The sequence below is a fragment of the Oncorhynchus gorbuscha genome, unplaced genomic scaffold (assembly GCF_021184085.1).
Source record: "Oncorhynchus gorbuscha isolate QuinsamMale2020 ecotype Even-year unplaced genomic scaffold, OgorEven_v1.0 Un_scaffold_19:::fragment_2:::debris, whole genome shotgun sequence".
Lineage (NCBI taxonomy): Eukaryota > Metazoa > Chordata > Actinopteri > Salmoniformes > Salmonidae > Oncorhynchus > Oncorhynchus gorbuscha.
This window is the reverse complement of record NW_025744956.1, coordinates 139,072-160,370: the sequence shown is the minus strand read 5'-3', so window position 1 is coordinate 160,370 and position 21,299 is coordinate 139,072. Positions and strand designations below refer to the sequence as shown.

The following is a 21,299-nucleotide window of genomic DNA, read 5'->3' as shown; positions in this document are numbered from 1 at the left end:
TCCTCAACAGCCAGTGAAACTGCAGGCCATTTTTCCAGCCAAAGAGAGGAGTCACAAAAAGCAGAAATATAGATAAAATTAATCACTAACTTTTGATGATCTTCATCAGATGACACTCATAGGACTTCATGTTACACAAAACATGTATGTTTTGTTCGGTAAAGTTAATATTTATATCCAAAAATCTGAGTTTACATTGGTGATTTTGCAGAGAGCCACATCAATTTACAGAAATACTCATAATAAACATTGCCAAAAGATACAACTGTTATGCATGGGATTTTAGATCCACTTCTCCTTAATGCAACCGCTGTGTCAGATTTCAAAAAAATATTTCGGAAAAAGCACAACATGCAATAATCTGAGTACAGCGCTCAGACACAAAAACAAGCCATGGAGACATCCGCCATGTTGTGGAGGTAACAGAAGTCAGAAATAGCATTATAAATATTCACTTACCTTTGATGATTTATCAGAATGCACTCCCAGGAATCCCAGTTCCACAATAAATGTTTGTTTTGTTCGATAATGTCCATCATTTATGTCCAAATACCTTGTTCGCTTGTTCAGTACACAATCCAAACTCACGACACGTGATCACTAGGAGCAGACGAAAAGTCAAAAAGTTTGTTACAGTCCGTAGAAACATGTCAAACGATGTATAGAATCAATCTTTAGGATGTTTTTAACACAAATCTTCAATGATGTTCCAACCAGAGAATTCCTTTGTGTAGAAATGCAATGGAAAAGAGCTAATATCACGTGAACGCGTGAGACTGGGCTCGTGGCTCTCTGGCAGACCTCTGACTCATTCACCTCTCATTCACCCCCACCTCACAGTAGAAGCATCAAACAAGTTTCTAAAGACTGTTGACATCTAGTGGAAGCCTTAGGAAGTGCAATATTACCCCATAGACACTGTGTATTCGATAGGCCAAGAGTTGAAAAACTACAAACCTCAGATTTCCCACTTCCTGGTTGTTTTTTCTCTCAGGTTTTTGCCTGCCATATGAGATTTGTTATACTCACAGACATCATTCCAACAGTTTTAGGAACTTCAGAGTGTATTCTATCCAAATCTAGTAATTATATGCATATTCTAGCTTTTATGGCTGAGTAGCAGGCAGTTTAATTTGTGCACGCTTTTCATTCAGAATTCCCACCGTAGCACCGTATATAGCACCGTATATAAAAGCGGGATGAAACCCAAAGCTTAAAATAATAAAGTTCTCAAGAAATAGCAGGAGAGATTCCTCCCAGGAAAACAAGCAACATCTACAATGACAGACAAATACATACAGTATGACAGAGGGAATATATATACAGTGATAAAGTGGGGATTGGAACTAGGGCGCCGCCGATGGTCGTTATCCTTGGGCCGGCGCCTACTGGACTTAGACCTCCATGGCTTCAGTCTCTGCATGTGAGAGAGGGTAAATGTGCCTCCGTGGGAGGGTAGAACCAGGCAGTAGGTCAATAGTGCAGTCCCATGGGTGATGAGGGGGCAGTTACGTGGCACGAGTCTTTGAAAAATCCACCTGTAGCTCCCGGTATTCCTCCAGGATAGGGACGTGGGTGGCCTGGTCCGGACTTTCCACAGAGGTGGCACAGAGACACAGAGAGACACCTTCCCTGACACTCCTGATAGGGGGTTGTAAAAGGGACTAAAGGGACTAATGCGTAATGATAAGACCACTGACCGGTCTAGTAAATTGCCTGCAGAACCTGAGTCCCCTAGGGCAGGACTCAGTGGGGGGCCAGGATACTCCGGCAAGGTGACAGGAAGGAGGACGGGCTGGGTGGACAGAGAGGAGCAAGGCACCTCCACGCCTACCTGGGAAGGTGCAGGAGCAGTGCTCGGCCTGTAGCTTCCTCGCCTGGTTCTCCTTCTGGGACCGGTGTTTCAGGGGTGGTCCGACTCCCTGCAGCAGGACTCTGTTGACAGCAGTGTATACGTTCCTCTGGGGGACGGTGCGTCGTGCCCACCTCCATGTCATCTGTCTCGCTGGAGGTTCCAGAACTTCTGAATTTATTAAAGCACCATATATAAAAGCATGACCAAACCCAAAGTGCAAAATAATAAAGTACTCAGGAAATAGTAGGAGAGATTCCTCTCAGGAAAACACACAACATCTACAATGACCGACAAAGACAAATGACAGAGGGAGTATATATACAGTGATAGAGTGGGGATTGGAACCAGATGTATGTAATGATGATGAGACAAGTCCGAGGTTGGTGAGTGAAGGGCATTTGCCAGCAGCAGGTTTGGCAGCAGCTAGAAGGCCAGCGACGCCAAATACCTGAGCTGGACCGGAGGCTGCTGTGACAGTCCTCGGTTGCAACATACCACCGAGTTCCAAACTGCCTCAGGCAGCAACGTCAGCACAATAACTGTTCGTTGGGAGCTTCATGAAATGGCTTTCCATGGCCGAGCCGCCGCACACAAGCCTAAGATCACCATGTGCAATGCCCAGCGCCGGCTGGAGTTGTGTAAAACTTGCCGCCATTGGACTCTGGAGCAGTGGAAGCACGTTCTCTGGAGAAGAGATCATGCTTCCAACGGACAAATGCCAGGAGAACGCTATCTGCCTCAATGCATAGTGCCAACTGTAATGTTCTGCCGATTCTGTTGAAAAATATTTCTGAAACAGAAGAAAACGGAACAACATGGGGATAAACATCCCTGAATTTCTCCAATAGAATCTCTGAACTGTTGCAAACAGGATGCATGTTTTGGAATATTTTTATTCATTAAAGGATTCCTTTTTTTCAGTCTGTCAATTAGGTTAGTATTGTGGAGTAACTACAATGTTGTTGATCCATCCTCAGTTTTCTCCTATCACAGCCATTAAACTCTGTAACTGCTTTAAAGTCACCATTTGGCCTCATGGTGAAATCCCTGAGCGATTTCCTTCTTATTCGTCAACTGAGTTAGGAAAGACGCCTGTATCTTTGTGGTGAATGTGTGTATTGATACACCATCCGAAGTGTAATTAATAACTTCACCATGCTTGTCTACCAATAGGTGCCCTTCTTTGCGAGGCATTGGAAAAACTCCCTGGTCTTTGTGGCTGAATCTGTGTATGAAATTCGCTGCTTGACTGATGGACCTTCATTCTATGTGTGGGGTACAGAGACAAGGCAGTCATTTAAAAATGACGTTAAACACTATTATTGCACACAAGTGAGTCCATGCAACTGGTTGTTGTGACTTGTTGAGAACATTTTTACTCCTGAAAATTATTTAGGGACTACAGTAAATACTTATTGACTGAAGAAATGTCAGCTTTTTCATTGTTAATGAATTAGTAAAAATGTCTAAAAACATGATTCTACTTCGACTTTATGGGGTGTGTAGTCCAGTGATAAACAAATCTCAATTTAATAAATTTTAAATTCAGGCTGTAACACAACACAATGTGGAAAAAGTCAAGGGGTGTGAATACTTACTGAAGGCACTGTAGGTCTGTGTGTATTTGCCTGTACATCAATGTGGTTGTGTTAGAAATGCAGTTAGGTAGCCTACTGCATTCCTTCGAGGGATGGGAGACTTGAGAGGCCACCTATAATACTGTGCAATAATTGGAATTGCTTTATCTTTTAGACTCATCGGTTAATTTGCAATTTTCCATTTAATTACTAACTCGCTCTCTGCATTTGCAATTAAAATGAGCACTGATAACAGAGAAGATGCCTTTTAGCTGATTCCACTTGGAATGAAAACACAAGCCAGGAATAGCAATCAGTATAGAAATCACAGTCACACTAACATACACAACATCCTCAATTTGTATGATTTGGAACGGAGCTCGTCAGATGTAATAAAAAATGTGAGCCAGGATCCTTTCCAAAGCTGTGTTGAGTGGAGGGCTGAGTTGGGGGGGTGTTATGTTTTTGGCCTCCCTGGCACTTTTCCACTGATGTTGGTGTCAGGCCCAGGTCCTAGGATAGGATGGGATGAGCTCACTGGTGTAGCACGCCTGTCCTCTGTGTCATCCTGTCTGTGTCAGAGTTGAGCAGCCGTTCACATCACTTCCTGTCCCTTCTGTCTGGCTGGATCTGTGTGCTGTCTTGTGCACTTGTGACCCCTCAAACTCGAAGACACTGTTTCTATTCAGAGTAGAGCAGGCACATTATTTATGCTAAATGGTGACTGGGTATGCTATACAGCTGTTTTTAAAGAGCATTTTATAATGTCTCAGTTATTTGCATGGACGTATCGGAATATGTGCCCTGCTTTTAGTCTTTTCTGCCTGTAAAATATAGTTGAAATGGTGCAGTCCAAAGCAACTCTCTGCCTTGATTTGGTATGACTCACAATGTCAATATGACTTAACTTCTGGGCACCTCTGATTGTTAACAATTACCATACAAGTTCAGCCTTCTTAGTGAGGATGACAAATATAATCTATTCCACAGTACCGCTCCCAATCTTTCTGTAAACACACAAGCAATTACTGTGATTCATACCATAGCATCCTGAGGGACCTTCATGCTCATGACTAGACATGCTGATTCACTGATGTTGTGCTTTGCATGGGAAAAGTGTGTGTGTGTGTGTGTGTGAGTATGTTTTTTGTGTGTGTATGTGTGTGTCTGTGCATGCATGTGTGTGTCTGTGTGTGTTCAAAAGATGGAGTGTTGTAGAGGAGGGTAGCTTTCAAGAGGTCAAGCCAAGTGTGTCAGGTCTGCGTGTGTTGAACAGGGGTGTGTGGGGGGTGAGGAGTTGGTTAGGTCTGAATGTGCTGATCACGGGTGTGTGGGGGGTGAGGAGCATATAGCATTGTCAGCAAGAGGGGATAGACACTCTGTATGTGTGTGCATGTGTGTGTGTATACATGCGTGCGTGGATGAATATGCGTGCATCCGGTGTGAAATGGCTAACTAGTTAGCTATGCATGCTAGTAGCATTTCAATCGGTGACATCACTTGCGCTGAGATATATTTAATCAATTTTGAATTCAGGCTGTAACATAACAACATGTGGTATAAGTCAAGGGTTATGAAAAGTTTCTGAAGGCACTGTACATGCAAAGACAGACAGGTCACTGTGGGTATTGGTGTATACTGTATACACAGACAGACAGGTCAACATGTGTATTGGTGTACACCGTATACACAGACAGACAGGTCAACATTTGTATTGGTGTATATGCACAGACAGACATGTGTATTGGTCTACAAAGAGAAACCACCATCAGGTACCACACTCGACAATACTAGAGATCAAGCTCAAATTAAACTGTATTCAAAATGCAACCTCTTACGGATATCTACAGATAGATGTCCCTTCCACGGGACGGTTGAGCTAATTTGCGCTAATGCGATGAGCATGAGGTTGTAAGTAACAGGAAAATGTCCCATGACATAGACATATATGATATTGGCAGAAAGATTAAATTCTTGTTAATTAATCTAACTGCACTGTCCAATTTACTGTAGCTATTACAGTGAAAGAATACCATGCTATTGTTTGAGAAGAGTGCACAGTTATGAACTTGAAAAGTTATTAATAAACCAATTAGGCCCATTTTGGCAAAATTTTGAACAGAAATGCAAAGGTTCCTTGGATCAGTCTAAAATGTTGCACACACACTGCTGCCATCAAAATCTAAATTGTGCCTGTGCTTGAATAATACATTAGGGCCTTTCTCTTGCATTTCAAAGATGATGTTTTTTTTCTTTGTATTATCTTTTACCAGATCTAATGTGTTATATTCTCCTACAATTCATTTCACATTTACACAAACTTCAAAGTGTTTCCTTTCAAATGGTATCAAGAATATGCATGTCCTTGCTTCAGGTCTTGAGCTACAGGCAGTTAGATTCATGTATGTCAAAAAATGTAAATAAAGGGGTGGATACTTAAGATGTTTTAACAATGCAATACACTTGACATTTATCACAATGTCAGGGTTCCAGGGTTATATTAAGGAATGCTCCTCGGCCAATAAGATTAGGTAGCCGGAATGTTGTTTTATACACTGCTCAAAAAAATAAAGGGAACACTAAAATAACACATCCTAGATCTGAATGAATGAAATATTCTTATTAAATACTTTTTTCTTTACATAGTTGAATGTGCTGACAACAAAATCACACAAAAATGATCAATGGAAATCATATTTGTGAACCCATGGAGGTCTGGATTTGGAGTCACACTCAAAATTAAAGTGGAAAACCACACTACAGGGTGATCCAACTTTGATGTAATGTCCTTAAAACAAGTAAAAATGAGGCTCAGTAGTGTGTGTGACCTTCACGTGCCTGTATGACCTCCCTACAACACCTGGTTATGCTCCTGATGAGGTGGTGGATGGTCTCCTGAGGGATCTCCTCCCAGACCTGGACTAAAGCATCCGCCAACTCCTGGACAGTCCGTGGTGCAACGTGGCGTTGCTGGATGGAGCGAGACATGATGTCCCAGATGTGCTCAATTGGATTCAGGTCTGGGTAACGGGCGGGCCAGTCCATAGCATCAATGCCTTCCTCTTGCAGGATCTGCTGACACACTCCAGCCACATGAGGTCTAGCATTGTCTTGCATTAGGAGGAACCCAGGGCCAACCGCACCAGCATATGGTCTCACAAGGGGTCTGAGGATCTCATCTTTGTACCTGATGGCAGTCAGGCTACCTCTGGCGAGCACATGGAGGGCTGTGCGGCCCCCCAAAGAAATGCCACCCCACACCATGACTGACCCACCGCCAAACCGGTCATGCTGGATGATGTTGCAGGCAGCAGAACGTTCTCCTCGGCATCTCCAGACTCTGTCACGTCTGTCACGTGCTCAGTGTGAACCTGCTTTCATCTGTGAAGAGCACAGGGCAGCAGTGGCGAATTTGCCAATCTTGGTGTTCTCTGGCAAATGCCAAACATCCTGCACAGTGTTGGGCTGTAAGCATAACCCCCACCTGTGGATGTCGGGCCCTCATACCACCCTCATGGAGTCTGTTTCTGACCGTTTGAGCAGACACATGCACATTTGTGGCCTGCTGGAGGTTATTTTGCAGGGCTCTGGCAGTGCTCCTCCTGCTCCTCCTTGCACAAAGGCAGAGGTAGCGGTCCTGCTGCTGGGTTGTTGCCCTCCTACGGCCTCCTCCACGTCTCCTGATGTACTGGCCTGTCTCCTGGTAGCGCCTCCATGCTCTGGACACTACACTGGCAGACACAGCAAACCTTCTTGCCACAGCTCGCATTGATGTGCCATCCTGGATGAGCTGCACTACCTGAGCCACTTGTGTGGGTTGTAGACACCATCTCATGCTACCACTAGAGTGAAAGCACCGCCAGCATTCAAAAGTGACCAAACATCAGCCAGGAAGCATAGGAACTGAGAAGTGGTCTGTGGTTATCACCTGCAGAACCACTCCTTTATTGGGGGTGTCTTGCTAATTGCCTATAATTTCCACCTGTTGTCTATTCCATTTGCACAACAGCATGTGCAATTTATTGTCAATCAGTGTTGCTTCCTAAGTGGACAGTTTGATTTCACAGAAGTGTGATTGACTTGGAGTTACATTGTGTTGTTTAAGTGTTCCCTTTATTTTTTTGGAGCAGTGTTTATACTAGGATATATTTTTTGACTTACTATGAGGTTAATATGATTGTATCAAAAAGTTAGGTATTGTGTAGTCAGTATATACATATAGGCCACAGTCACATAGATAGACCATTAGAAACACACTGAGGTGAGCCTGCTGTGTTTACCTAACAGGTTGTGATGCAGGTAGGGGTCCCTGTGTTTGTGTTTGTGTGAGTGTGTGAGTGTGAGTGTGAGTGTGAGTGTGAGTGTGTGTGTGTGTGTCAACTCCAGAGACCCTATAAGCCAATGAGCTCCCCAGGGAACTCCACTTGGTACAGTAGACAACCCTGCAGGATTCCTCCAGCTCTGGACAATAGCAATTAGTCCACTGACTGGAGCTTTAATTGGACACTGATTAGATTGGTGTCATAAGTATAACCTACATGGGAAAAACAAGGGCACTGATTCCCTTTTGTGTGTAATGTTGTTTTCTTATTAGAATTTCACTTATTCTGTGATGCTACATTGCTTGTGGACTTATTTAGAAGCTATGGTATACATGTCTACAATGTATCATATGTAAGAGAGAGAGAGAGAGAGAGAGAGAGAGAGAGAGAGAGAGAGAGAGAGAGAGAGAGATTAGTCACAGACATCAATGAGAGTGAATGGACCCCATGTACAGTAGGATATCATTATATGTATTCACCCTGGTCTGCAGCATCCGGCCTCATGCTACTTGAATCTGAAGTCAAATGTCTACTGTTTTCTGATGATCTGGTGCTTCTGTCCCCAACCAGGGAGGGCCTACAGCAACACATAGATCTACTGCACAGATTCTGTTAGACCTGAGCCCAGACAGTAAATCTGAGTAAGACAAAAAATAATGGTGTTCCAAAAAAGGTCCAGTTGCCAGGACCACAAATACAAATTCCATCTAGACATGGTTGCCCTAGAGTACACAACAAACTATACATACCTCAGCCTAAACATCTGTGTCACAGTTAACTTCCACAAAGCTGTAAAAGATCTGAGAGACAAGGCAAGAAGGGCCTTCTATGCCATCAAAAGGAACATAACATTCGATATACAAATTAAACTTGATATATACTTGATATACTTGAATCAGTTATAGAATCCATTGCCCTTTATGGTTGTGAGGTCTGGGGTGAATCCATAAATTCACAAAATGGTACAAACACCGAATTGAAACTCATTCAGAATTTTGCAAAAAATAACCTCAGTGTACAATGTAAAACCCCAAATATGGCATGCAGAGCAGAATTAGGCCGAAAGACACTAATGATCAGAATCCAGAAAATAGCTGTTAAATTCTACAATCATCTAAAAAGAAGCGATTTCCAAACCTTCCATAACAAAGCTATCACCTATAGAGAGATGAACCTGGAGAAGAGTCCCATAAGCAAGCTGGTCCTGAGGCTCTGTTCACAAACACAAAAAGACCCCACAGAATCCCAGGATAGCAACACAATTAGACTCAACCAAATCATGAGAAAACAAGAAGAGAATTACTTGACACATTGGAAATAATTAAGAAAAGCTAACTAGAATGGTATTTGGTCATAAACAGAGAGTACACAGTGGCAGAATACCTGGCCACTGTGACTGACCCAAAATGAAGGAAAGCTTTGACTATGTACAGACTCAGTGAGCATAGCCTTGTAATTGAGAGAGGCCGCCATAGGCAGACCTGGTTCTCAAGAGAAGACAGGCTATGTGCACACTACCTACAAAATTAGGTGGAAACTGAGCTGCACTTCCTAACCTCCTGCCAAATATATACGTTTTCATCAGATTACACAGACCCACAAAGAACTCAAAAACAAATCAAATTTTGATATACTCCCATACAGTATCTTTTGGGTGGAATACCACAGTAGCAATATTTGTGACCTGTTGCCACAAGAAAAGGGCAACCAGTGAAGAACAAAACAATTGTAAATAAAACCCATATTTATGTTTATTTATTTTCCTTTTTGTACTTTAACTATTTTAACATCGTTATAACACTGTATATAGCCATAATATGACATTTGGAATGTCTCTATTCCTTTGGAACTTTTGTGAGTGTAAAGTTTACGGTTCATATTTTTTTCCCTAACTTTGTTTATTATCTATTTCACTTGTAAACATATATTTCCTATGACAATAAAGCCCTTGGAATTGAGAGAGAGACAGAGAATGTAGGAGTGACAGACAGAAGACACAGGGAGGAGAAAACTAACAGATAGTTCAGTATTCTTCCCCTCTCCCATTACTTAATCATAGCAGCACCTGGTGGCTGACTTGCACAGTAATAAACCAGACAACTGCTGCTCAGTCATTCTCAACACCAGATACATTTTACATACTGTACAGCAAGTTAATCATTTTGTGGACTTAGTGAAAGGGAGTTCTGCTTACCTTTGTCAAAATGTGGCAATTGCTGCATAAGCATATTTATTCAAGTCATTAAATGCTTATAAATGTTTTTAATAAAATGTGTTATCACCCTGTTAAATCCAAACAATCAAGTATTTTATTAATGTACATTGAAATGCACCAAGCAAGGTATTGAGAGTAGCAAGGAGAAACACCAACTAAAGCTGATTAGGAGGATTAGTAAATATACGGGCCTATTCATAAAGCTTCCCAGAGGGGTGTTGATCTAGTCTTAGGGCTTGATTCAATCCGTATAATGGATGTTCAGTGCTTTAGAGTAATTGATATTTAAAGGTAATTTCAGAATTGAACCGACATATACAGGGTTTACCGTGAAATTTGGAGACTGCATTCATCGCCTTTAAATTTCAAACACGCTATAGCGTTGAACTTCTGCGATATGGATTGAAACAAGCTCTTCTTCATTATGGTCTATTGTAAAAAACATAACTGTAGATAAGCTCTACTACTCTGAGACACTTTATGAATACGGGCTCTGACCCTGGACCAGCAGTTAAGAGGCCCCTTCTATCACAACACAACACCTGATGTTTATATACAGTATAATCAGTGTTGGGGAAGCTCATCTGAAAAGATTATCAAGCTACCAATGACTTTACACTGTAAGAAGTTAAGGTACACTAAAGCTAACCTTAAGAAAAATATAGTTTACATAACTAAAGTTATTTTCAAAAAGTAGTTCACATCCAAACTACTTTGTGAAAAATGATCATATGTAAATCTGAAATGTCAATGACTACAAATTGCAAGAACATATAACTTTGGGGTTAACATTATGTGTAATTTAAGTCATTTACATTTACATTTAAGTCATTTAGCAGACGCTCTTATCCAGAGCGACTTACAAATTGGTGCATTCACCTTATGACATCCAGTAATTTAGCCTATTAAACAAAAAAAACGACAGTATTTTTCAAGTAAAAAATAGGCAGGTCTGATACTGAAAAATAAAGTAAATGATTGCCTACTTCACCCATATCTTCTTCTGTTTTTGCAAAAGGAGTTGTGTGTAGTTCCAGTAGTTAGCTACACAGCTACATGGCAAAAAAGTAATTAACTACTGAAAACACAACCTAGTTTAGACTTTAGTTCAACTACCAAGCTACTGCAAAATGTAGTAAACTTACTAGTTGAACTACATGTAGTTCACTACTCTACAAAAATGCATGTAATGTACTCCTAACACCATGTGTGTTTGTATCCCCCTGCAGGTCTCCATGTGAAGCTGTCCCATGATGCAACATGTGTCCCCAGCACCAGCACTGACAATGATGGCCACCCAGAGCGTTCCTCCACCGTCGTACCAGGAGAGCCAACAGGTCAGTACACCACTAGTGGTCAGCTCAGGGTTGGGGTCCAAGACAGTTTTTTATTTCAGTCAATCGAGGAAATGTATTGAAAATCAGTTCATCAATTGAAAAATCCTGAGTCTCTTATTTGTCTTTAGTCAAGTGCACTTCCAAACAAACATTGTTATAAGAGTTTGAAGTAGAGGCTAGCCCAAACTGTATATCTAGGACACATGCTGCCGATAGCACCTTAATTGGGGGGATGGGCTCAAAGTACAGTAATGGCTAGAACAGAATAAATGGAATGGTATCGAACACATCAAACACGTGTTTGATACCATTCCATTCACACCATTCCGTCCATTATTATCAGCCGTCCTTCCATCAGCAGCCTCCTGTGATCTAGGACTTACCCTACCTCAATCTCAACCACCGTCATGAGGAGACAACATGACCTTAGACAAACAGTTCAACCTCAACCTCATCCTAGCTATCCTAGAGAAGGAAGTAGAGCAGGTTTGCCAGAGCACCTTTACCACTCCCCTCCTTGTCTCCTCTCTACCACTCTTTCCTTTCACCCGGAGGATTAGTGCCAGGGGAGATCTCCCGAGTCTCAGTCAGCGCTGGCAACAAAATGCAAATGAGAGCTAGTTAAGTGTGAAGAAGCTAATTTATTTCCCATTTGGAGCTGGGATTAAGACTTGAAGCTTCCTCCCCAAACCAACACAGAGGGGGGTGGGGTAAGGAGGGATTTGGAGGGGGGAGGAGGGGCCTAATTTCCTTCTCTCCAAAGGCTGAGAGGAGAGAGAGGATGAAGGGGGAGAATGAGAAAGAGAGAGAGGTGGGGGTAGGGGACCAACACAATTGAAGAGAGGCATTGTACACATCCAGACTGTCACATCACAGTAACACACTCATCTTTTATAGGCCTTGTAGAAAGATCAAGCCAGTTGTCTATCCACTCTCATGTAGTTCACAGAATCTGATAAGGTGTGTGTCTGCACGATAGAGATAAGATAGTGGAACACAAACCCAGTCTTCTAAGTCAAAAGCCCATTCAAAAGAGGGCTTATTCACATACAGATCTGGGACCAGGGCTACCAGTCTATGTATTGTAGTTCACTGTGGTTCTGTTTGCTGTGGCCTCAGATGACAGGCACCACCCAACAGAACTCCAAGGCCCAGCAGGTCCACATCACAGCATCCTCGGCGGCTGGGAACACCCCCGTCAGTGTGACCCTTGACCCCCAGGCCCAGCTGGAGTCAGACAAGCGGGCCGTGTACAGGTAAGATGTGGTCTCAAAAAATACATTTACAAAGCAAAGCTCTTTGTGCCATACTATAAATTCTCTCTGTTAATTCAGCAAACTTCTCCAAAAAGTGGTAAGGCAAAACTCCTTTGAACTAACCTTGAGAAGAATCAGGCATTGAAGGGAACACCTGTCCTCTTCTGTTTGATTGGTTTGACACACACACACACAAGCACGCAAACACAAACACGCACTGCCAATGCTACGTAACAACAGTTGGTTTTCTCTATTTTCAAGCACTTTATTTGTGTAACTTCTGAATGGAATGCCCTTTAAAAATGCAGTATTGCAATTAAGAAGTCCTTGTAAGCAGGGGTGTCAGGCACACATTATTTTGGTGGTTGGAGAATTGGTTGGAGTGGATGGAGAATTTTTGCATTTTCAAACACATGAAACAGCTTTTCTCCTGCAATCTAGAGCTATAATTATTATGCCTAATTCTATGTAAAAAATATGTCTATTTGTCTGCATATGTTATCCAAGCATACCTTGTTACATGTTTAATTGTCATTTTAATTAGGGTGCAATTCTGACTGTTGTAAATCACAGAATCACGCCCTTGGTTCTCCCCAGACCTGACTGCCCTTAACCAACACAAAAACATCCTATGGCGTTCTGCATTAGCATCGAACAGCCCCCGTGATATGTAGTTTTTCAGGGAAGCTAGAAACCATTATAAACAGGCAGTTAGAAAGCCAAGGCTAGCTTTTTCAAGCAGAAATTTGCTTCCTGCAACACTAACTCAAAAATGTTCTGGGACACTGTAAAGTCCATGGAGAATAAGAAGACCTCCTCCCAGTTGCCCACTGCACTGAAGATAGGAAACACTGTCACCACTGATAAATCCACTATAATTGAGAATTTCAATAAGCATTTTTCTACGGGTGGCCATGCTTTCCACCTACCCCGGTCAACAGCACTGCACCCCCCAAAGCAACTCGCCCAAGCCTTCCCCATTTCTCCTTCTCCCAAATCCAGTCAGCTGATGTTCTGAAAGAGCTGCAAAATCTGGACCCCTACACATCAGGCAGGCTAGACAATCTGGACCCTTTCTTTCTAAAATTATCTGCCGAAATTGTTGCCACCCCTATTACTAGCCTGTTTAACCTCTCTTTCGTGTCGTCTGAGATTCCCAAAGATTGGAAAGCAGCTGCGGTCATCCCCCTCTTCAAAGGGGGGGACACTCTTGACCCAAACTGCTACAGACCTATATCTATCCTACTCTGCCTTTCTAAGGTCTTCGAAAGCCAAGTCAACAAACAGATTACCGACCATTTCGAATCTCACTATACCTTCTCTGCCATGCAATCTGGTTTCAGAGCTGGTCATGGGTGCACCTCAGCCACGCTCAAGGTCCTAAACGATATCTTAACCGCCATCGATAAGAAACATTACTGTGCAGCTGTATTCATTGATTTGGCCAAGGCTTTGGACTCTGTCAATCACCACATCCTCATCGGCAGACTCGACAGCCTTGTTTTCTCAAATGATTGTCTCGCCTGGTTCACCAACTACTCTGATAGAGTTCAGTGTGTCAAATCGGAGGGTCTGCTGTCCGGACCCCTGGCAGTCTCTATGGGGGTGCCACAGGGTTCAATTCTTGGACAGACTCTTCTCTGTATACATCAATGATGTCACTCTTGCTGCTGGTGAGTCTCTGATCCACCTCTATGCAGACGACACCATTCTGTATACTTCTGTCCCTTCTTTTGACACCGAGGGTAGGCAACAACATCTCCTCCCCGCTGATCCTCAACACGGGGGCCCCACAAGGGTGCGTTCTGAGCCCTCTCCTGTACTCCCTGTTCACCCACGACTGCATGGCCACGCACGCCTCCAACTCAATCATCAAGTTTGCGGATGACACAACAGTGGTAGGCTTGATTACCAACAACGACGAGACGGCCTACAGGGAGGAGGTGAGGGCCCTCGGAGTGTGGTGTCAGGAAAATAACCTCACACTCAACGTCAACAAAACTAAGGAGATGATTGTGGACTTCAGGAAACAGCAGAGGGAACACCCCCCTATCCACATCGATGGAACAGTAGTGGAGAGGGTAGCAAGTTTTAAGTTCCTCGGCATACACATCACAGACAAACTGAATTGGTCCACTCACACTGACAGCGTCGTGAAGAAGGCGCAGCAGCGCCTCTTCAACCTCAGGAGGCTGAAGAAATCCGGCTTGTCACCAAAAGCACTCACAAACTTCTACAGATGCACAATCGAGAGCATCCTGGCGGGCTGTATCACCGCCTGGTACGGCAACTGCTCCGCCCTCACCCGTAAGGCTCTCCAGAGGGTAGTGAGGACTGCACAACGCATCACTGGGGGCGATGTTACAGGAAGGCCATAAAGATCATCAAGGACATCAACCACCCGAACCACTGCCTGTTCACCCCGCTATCATCCAGAAGGCGAGGTCAGTACAGATGCATCAAAGCTGGGACCGAGAGACTGAAAAACAGCTTCTATCTCAAGGCCATCAGACTGTTAAACAGCCACCACTAACATTGAGTGGCTGCTGCCAATGATGTAAATATATCACTAGCCACTTTAAACAATGCTACCTTATATAATGTTACTTACCCTACATTATTCATCTCATATTATTCATCTCATATGCATACTGTACTCTACATCATCGACTGCATCCTTATGTAATAAATGTATCACTAGCCACTTTAACTATGCCACTTTGTTTACTTTGTCTACACACTCATCTCATATGTATATACTGTACTCGATACCATCTACTGTATGCTGCTCTGTACCATCACTCATTCATATATCCTTATGTACATATTCCTTATCCCCTTACACTGTGTATAAGACAGTAGGTTTGGAATTGTTAGTTAGATTACTTGTTGGTTATCACTGCATTGTCGGAACTAGAAGCACAAGCATTTGGCTACACTCGCATTAACATCTGCTAACCATGTGTATGTGACAAATAACATTTGATTTGATTTGATTTTGATTTGTGTTAACAACCCTCCAGGCAAGCTTCAATGCCATACAACTCTCCTTCCGTGGCCTCCAATTGCTCTTAAATACAAGTAAAACTAAATGCATGCTCTTCAACCAATTGCTGCCTGCACCTGCCCACCTGCCCAACATCACTACTCTGGACGGCTCTGACTTAGAATACGTGGACAACTACAAATACCTAGGTGTCTGGTTAGACTGTAAACTCTCCTTCCAGACCCACATCAAACATCTCCAATCCAAAGATAAATCTAGAATTGGCTTCCTATTTTGCAGCAAAGCATCCTTCACTCATGCTGCTAAACATACCCTTGAAAAATTGACCATCCTACCAATCCTCGACTTTGGCGATGTCATTTACAAAATAGCCTCCAATACCCTACTCAACAAATTGGATGCAGTCTATCACAGTGCCATCCGTTTTGTCACCAAAGCCCCATATACTACTCACCATTGCGACCTGTACGCTCTCGTTGGCTGGCCCTCGCTTCATACTCGTCGCCAAACCCACTGGCTCCATGTCATCTACAAGACCCTGCTAGGTAAAGTCCCCCCTTATCTCAGCTCGCTGGTCACCATAGCATCACCCACCTGTAGCACGCGCTCCAGCAGGTATATCTCTCTGGTCACCCCCAAAACCAATTCTTTCTTTGGCCGCCTCTCCTTCCAGTTCTCTGCTGCCAATGACTGGAACGAACTACAAAAATCTCAGAAACTGGAAACACTTATCTCACTCACTAGCTTTAAGCACCGGCTGTCAGAGCAGCTCACAGATTACTGCACATGTACATAGCCCACCTATAATTTAGCCCAAACAACTACCTCTTTCCCTACTGTATTTATTTTATTTATTTATTTATTTTGCTCCTTTGCACCCCATTATTTTTATTTCTACTTTGCACATTCTTCCACTGCAAATCTATCATTCCAGTGTTTTACTTGCTATATTGTATTTACTTTGCCACCATGGCCTTTTTTTGCCTTTACCTCCCTTATCTCACCTCATTTGCTCACATCGTATATAGACTTGTTTCTACTGTATTATTGATTGTATGTTTGTTTTACTCCATGTGTAACTCTGTGTCGTTGTATGTGTCGAACTGCTTTGCTTTATCTTGGACAGGTCACAATTGTAAATGAGAACTTGTTCTCAACTTGCCTACCTGGTTAAATAAAGATGAAAAATATTATAGATACAAAGATATTAAGATTTAGAATCCATATATTTACAATCCATACAGGAATACAGGAACATATCATCTTATCATAATTAATAGACAAAATATCATGATATTATCACATTAAATTACATTTAAACCAAGCATTTTTCTGCATATTTAAGTATACCTCTTGAGCTGTCTGTATCCTTTTGACTGGTGGTTCTTTGGAGAGAAAAACAACGTAATATGCTTCTCTGCATCTCTGCTAAAATCTGGGTAAAAGGTTGAAAGGAATGTGAGTCTTATTCAGTACATTTAGTAATTGATTGCTTTTCTAAAGTCTTCCAACCTTGCCAGCAGGCATGCCAGCTAAGATAGTTAGACAAGCTCCTCTAACTGGATTGATAGTCTGAAACGGCTTGGTTTCTAGTTATGAGGTCGGGAGACTGGGAACACATCTAGCTGGCTGTCACGCCCTGACCTTAGAGACTACCCACCCTAGGGTGTGACTAGGGTGGGTAGTCTATGTTTTCTGTCTCTTTGTTGGCCTGGTATGGTTCCCAATCAGAGGCAGCTGTCTATTGTTGTATCTGATTGGGGATCATATTTAGGCAACCTTTCCCTACCTGTTGTTTGTGGGATCTTGTTTTTGTGTAGCTGCCTGTGAGCAGCACAGAACATCACGTTTCGTTTGCTTCTTTATTGTTTTTGGTGAGTTTCATTATATTTATTAAACATGTGGAACTCTAAGTACGCTGCGCCTTGGTCCATTTCGAACAACGATCGTGACACTGGCTAGATAAAGCCAACTTTATAAAATTGCTAGGTGGCTAGTATTACAGGGAAACAAAAAAACATAATATTTATTCATCAAGATGAAATCAATAGGCTACATAGCTTGATCAAATATACCTCCTGTGAGTCCTGCCAATCTATGGCAGCTAAAATCAAATGCTGTGTGTCACTCTACTCTCTCTCTCTCTTGCTCCGTGTTGCACATTGGAACGAACCACTTACTGCTGAGAACAGGGTACTCTTTTCCTGGTCCAGTCAGTGTGCCCCCTCCCCAAAATACTGCCGATAGATATTTTTTTATAAATAATTATGATAAAACGTGGGCTTAAACATGTATTAGTAATTCCTTCAACAACATAATTTAACATCTGACAAATGTAAAAACAGGACAAATCTGAGGGGGCACGTGCCTTTGTTCCCCCTATGGGCACTGCAGTTTATAACAGAATGTTATATATTTGTTTTACTTTTTTTTACAAGCCTCTGCTTGTAACTTGTAAGAGTAATGAAGGGAATAGACAGTTGTTGCCAACTGAAAACTAAACATAGATTCTGAAAAACACCCTCCTCTACCAACTCATCACTTGAATATTAATGTACTTTCATAATAGGCTAATATTATCTATTTATGAAGTAAATTATTCATAGAACACATCATTTTTTTACATGTTCAGCAATCGCAGAGCGAGAAATCATGCTCCAGCAAGAAACCACTAGTTTGTGCTACCTAGAAGAATTTATATTCTCCCCTATACTGTCTTTAGCGAGCTCTAGGATGACACTGCATACTCTTTGCTCGGCTCGCTGTCCTGGCTCCTTGGCTCTCCCCTAGTGCGGTTATCCACTGCTTTTGTCTGAGTGCTCTTGGCCCTTGGTTGGCTGCTCAGGCCCCTTAGGCGAGAGCTGTGAAGGCCTCGCCAAGCCTGGGGCTGAATTTCTAAGCTCCTCTGAGATACAAGGCTTCTCTTTGATGTGAGCAGCCAGCCTGAGGGGGGCTGTGAGCGCCGAAAAAGACAGACTCAGCCCCAGAACCTTGCTGCCTGTTCACTCACTACAGTTCCCTCCTGAAAACATACACTCACAGGCGGGCTCGCCGTCGTGCTCACATACACAAATGGATGTACTGTACACACACACACACACACACACACACACACACACACACACACACACACACACACACACACACACACACACACACACACACACACACACACACACACACACACACACACACACACACACACACACACACACACACACACACACACACACACACACACACCCCTATCACTTGAAGGGTATGAAACTGAAAGCAAAGGGGCTTCAAAACGTTGCCTTTTCATCCTCTCCGACACTTCTAAATATTCTTACAACATTCTAAACATTGTCAGACAAAGCAGACAGTTTACTGTCTTCCTCTACATTGATCATCTCCTATAGTGCGCTCACACCATGCAGCAGCACAACACACAACACATGCTACTGCAATGCCAAAAGCTAACTCGACACATACTGTACATTGAATACAGTAACTAGTCATTGTTGGTTAAATCAAATCTGACATGAACAGACTCTGTGCCAATTGATGAACAAATTGTTGGAAACCTTCTTGAATTAAAGACAGACTACTCCCATCTTTGTCTTGTTTTCTTATTTGGATGGCCTTTATGACAAAAGACTGTGCTATAATTAAGAAAATACTTTTATACACAAATTTAAAGCATGTTCAATGAGTAGCCTTCAAAGCCACTGTCTTGCCTCCCTCCCACGACTGTCGAATGATGCAAAGGAAGCAAATACATTCTCAATTCCAGAAAGCTGCTCCTCCCCTGTTAGGCACTGTTCCAGTTCCCTGCCGCCATTCAGGAGTTGAGAAGTTTCAAAGCCAGACAAAAGTTTGAATTAGAATCGCTGTAATTTATCCAGGAATTTAGTCAGCAGCATCTCTTTATTATTAATGTTTGTGCACACGTCAGTTCTTTTCGCTAATTGCTTGCATAGTGAGATTGTTGTGTGCGGAAGAGCTGTCTAGCTCCTCTATTCTCTTTGATGAGCCGTCTCTTAATTATTACCAGCAGACTCAATGTGTGATAGTTGTAATTAGCGCTGGATAATTTATTTATTTATTATTTTTACACTGCCATTCAAAAGTTTGGGGTCACATAGAAATGTCCATGTTTTTGAAATAAAAGCTATTTTTTTGTCCATTAAAATAACATCAAATTGATCAGAAAAACAGTGTAGACATTGTTAATGTTGTAAATGACTATTGTAGCTGGAAATGGCTGATTTTTTATGGAATATCTACATAGGTGTACAGAGGCCCATTATCAGCAACCATCACTCCTGTGTTCCAATGACACATTGTGTTAGCTAATCCAAGTTTATCATTTTAAAAGGCTAATTGATCATTAGAAAACCCTTTTGCAATTATGTTAGCACAGTTAAAAACTGTAGTTCTGATTAAAGAAGCAATAAAACTGTCCTTCTTTTAGACTAGTTATGTATCTGGAGCATCAGCATTTGTGGATTCGATTACAGGCTCAAAATGACCAGAAACAAAGAACTTACTTCTGAAACTCGTCAGTATATTCTTGTTCTGAGAAATGAACACTATTCCATGCCAGAAATTGCCAAGAAACTCGTACAATGCCGTGTACTACTCCCTTCACAGAATAGCGCAAACTGTCTCTAACCAGAATGGAAATAGGATTGGGAGGCCCCGGTGCACAACTGCTAGAAGAAAAGTACATTAGAGTGTCTAGTTTGAGAAGCAGACACCTCACAAGTCCTCAACTGGCAGCTTCATTAAATACTACCCGCAAAACACCAGTCTTATCGTCAACAGTAAAGAGGCGACTCCGGGATGCTGGCTTTCTAGGCAGAATTGCAAAGAAAAAGCCATGTAAATGTTGCAATTCTTCTGCCACTCCTGAACCTGCGACCAAAAACAAACTACGTATGGACAGTACAAAACAAATAATCACAGCAAAATCTACAGAGTTGGGATGGTTGTATTCCCAATATACTGTATATAACATTCTATTGATTGCAAGAACTTTGTATAATCATTTAAATATAAAAACTCTGTTTTGAATCCAGCGTCGTTTTGTGTATCAGTTCATAAACCATGGAATCGGTACATCGAAAATCGCTTCTCAACTATTTTGTAATCTGTGTGGCACAGCTGTCATTTTTTTTGTCCTTAAATGAAACTGGTATATTTTTTTATTGAACTATTTCTTTAACCAATACTGGTCTTTAATTCAGGGCTGACAGATAAGTTCCTTAATTTCTCCCCCATGTAACGGTTGTCGTCGGTGGAAGAAGGAGAGGACCAAAGCGCAGCGTGTTTAGTGTTCATCTTTTTAATAAGAAATGGAACACTTCAAAAATTCAAAACAACAACGTGAAAACCGAAACAGTTCTATCTGGTGCAGACATACAAAGACTGAAAATAACCACCCACAAAACACAAAGGAAAACAGGCTACCTAAATATGGTTCTCAATCAGGGACAACGATAGAGAGCTGCCTCTGATTGAGAACCATATCAGGCCAAACACAGAAATAGAAAATATAGAAAAACTAACATAGACTGCCCACCCCAACTCACACCCTGACCATACTAAATAAAGACAAAACAAAGGAATAAAGGTCAGAACGTGACACCCCATCCACTTGCCTCTTCCATTTTTTAGGTTATTTCCATACATTTTTGATAGCTGCGTGTGCTACATAACTCCACCAGTCCTATTTATGATATCATT

At 42.2% G+C, this 21,299-nt stretch overlaps 1 protein-coding gene across 1 annotated transcript in view; it reads left to right on the top strand.

Moving 5' to 3' along the window:
* The window catches only part of LOC124017336, a 110,910-nt gene that overhangs the window by 30,498 nt on the left and 59,113 nt on the right, over positions 1–21,299 (top strand). The window contains exons 2-3 of the mRNA XM_046332589.1: positions 11,199–11,306; positions 12,426–12,562. Of these exons, the coding sequence (XP_046188545.1) occupies positions 11,220–11,306; positions 12,426–12,562 (224 nt within the window). The 5' untranslated portion in view covers positions 11,199–11,219. The remainder of the gene's footprint in view (positions 1–11,198; positions 11,307–12,425; positions 12,563–21,299) is intronic.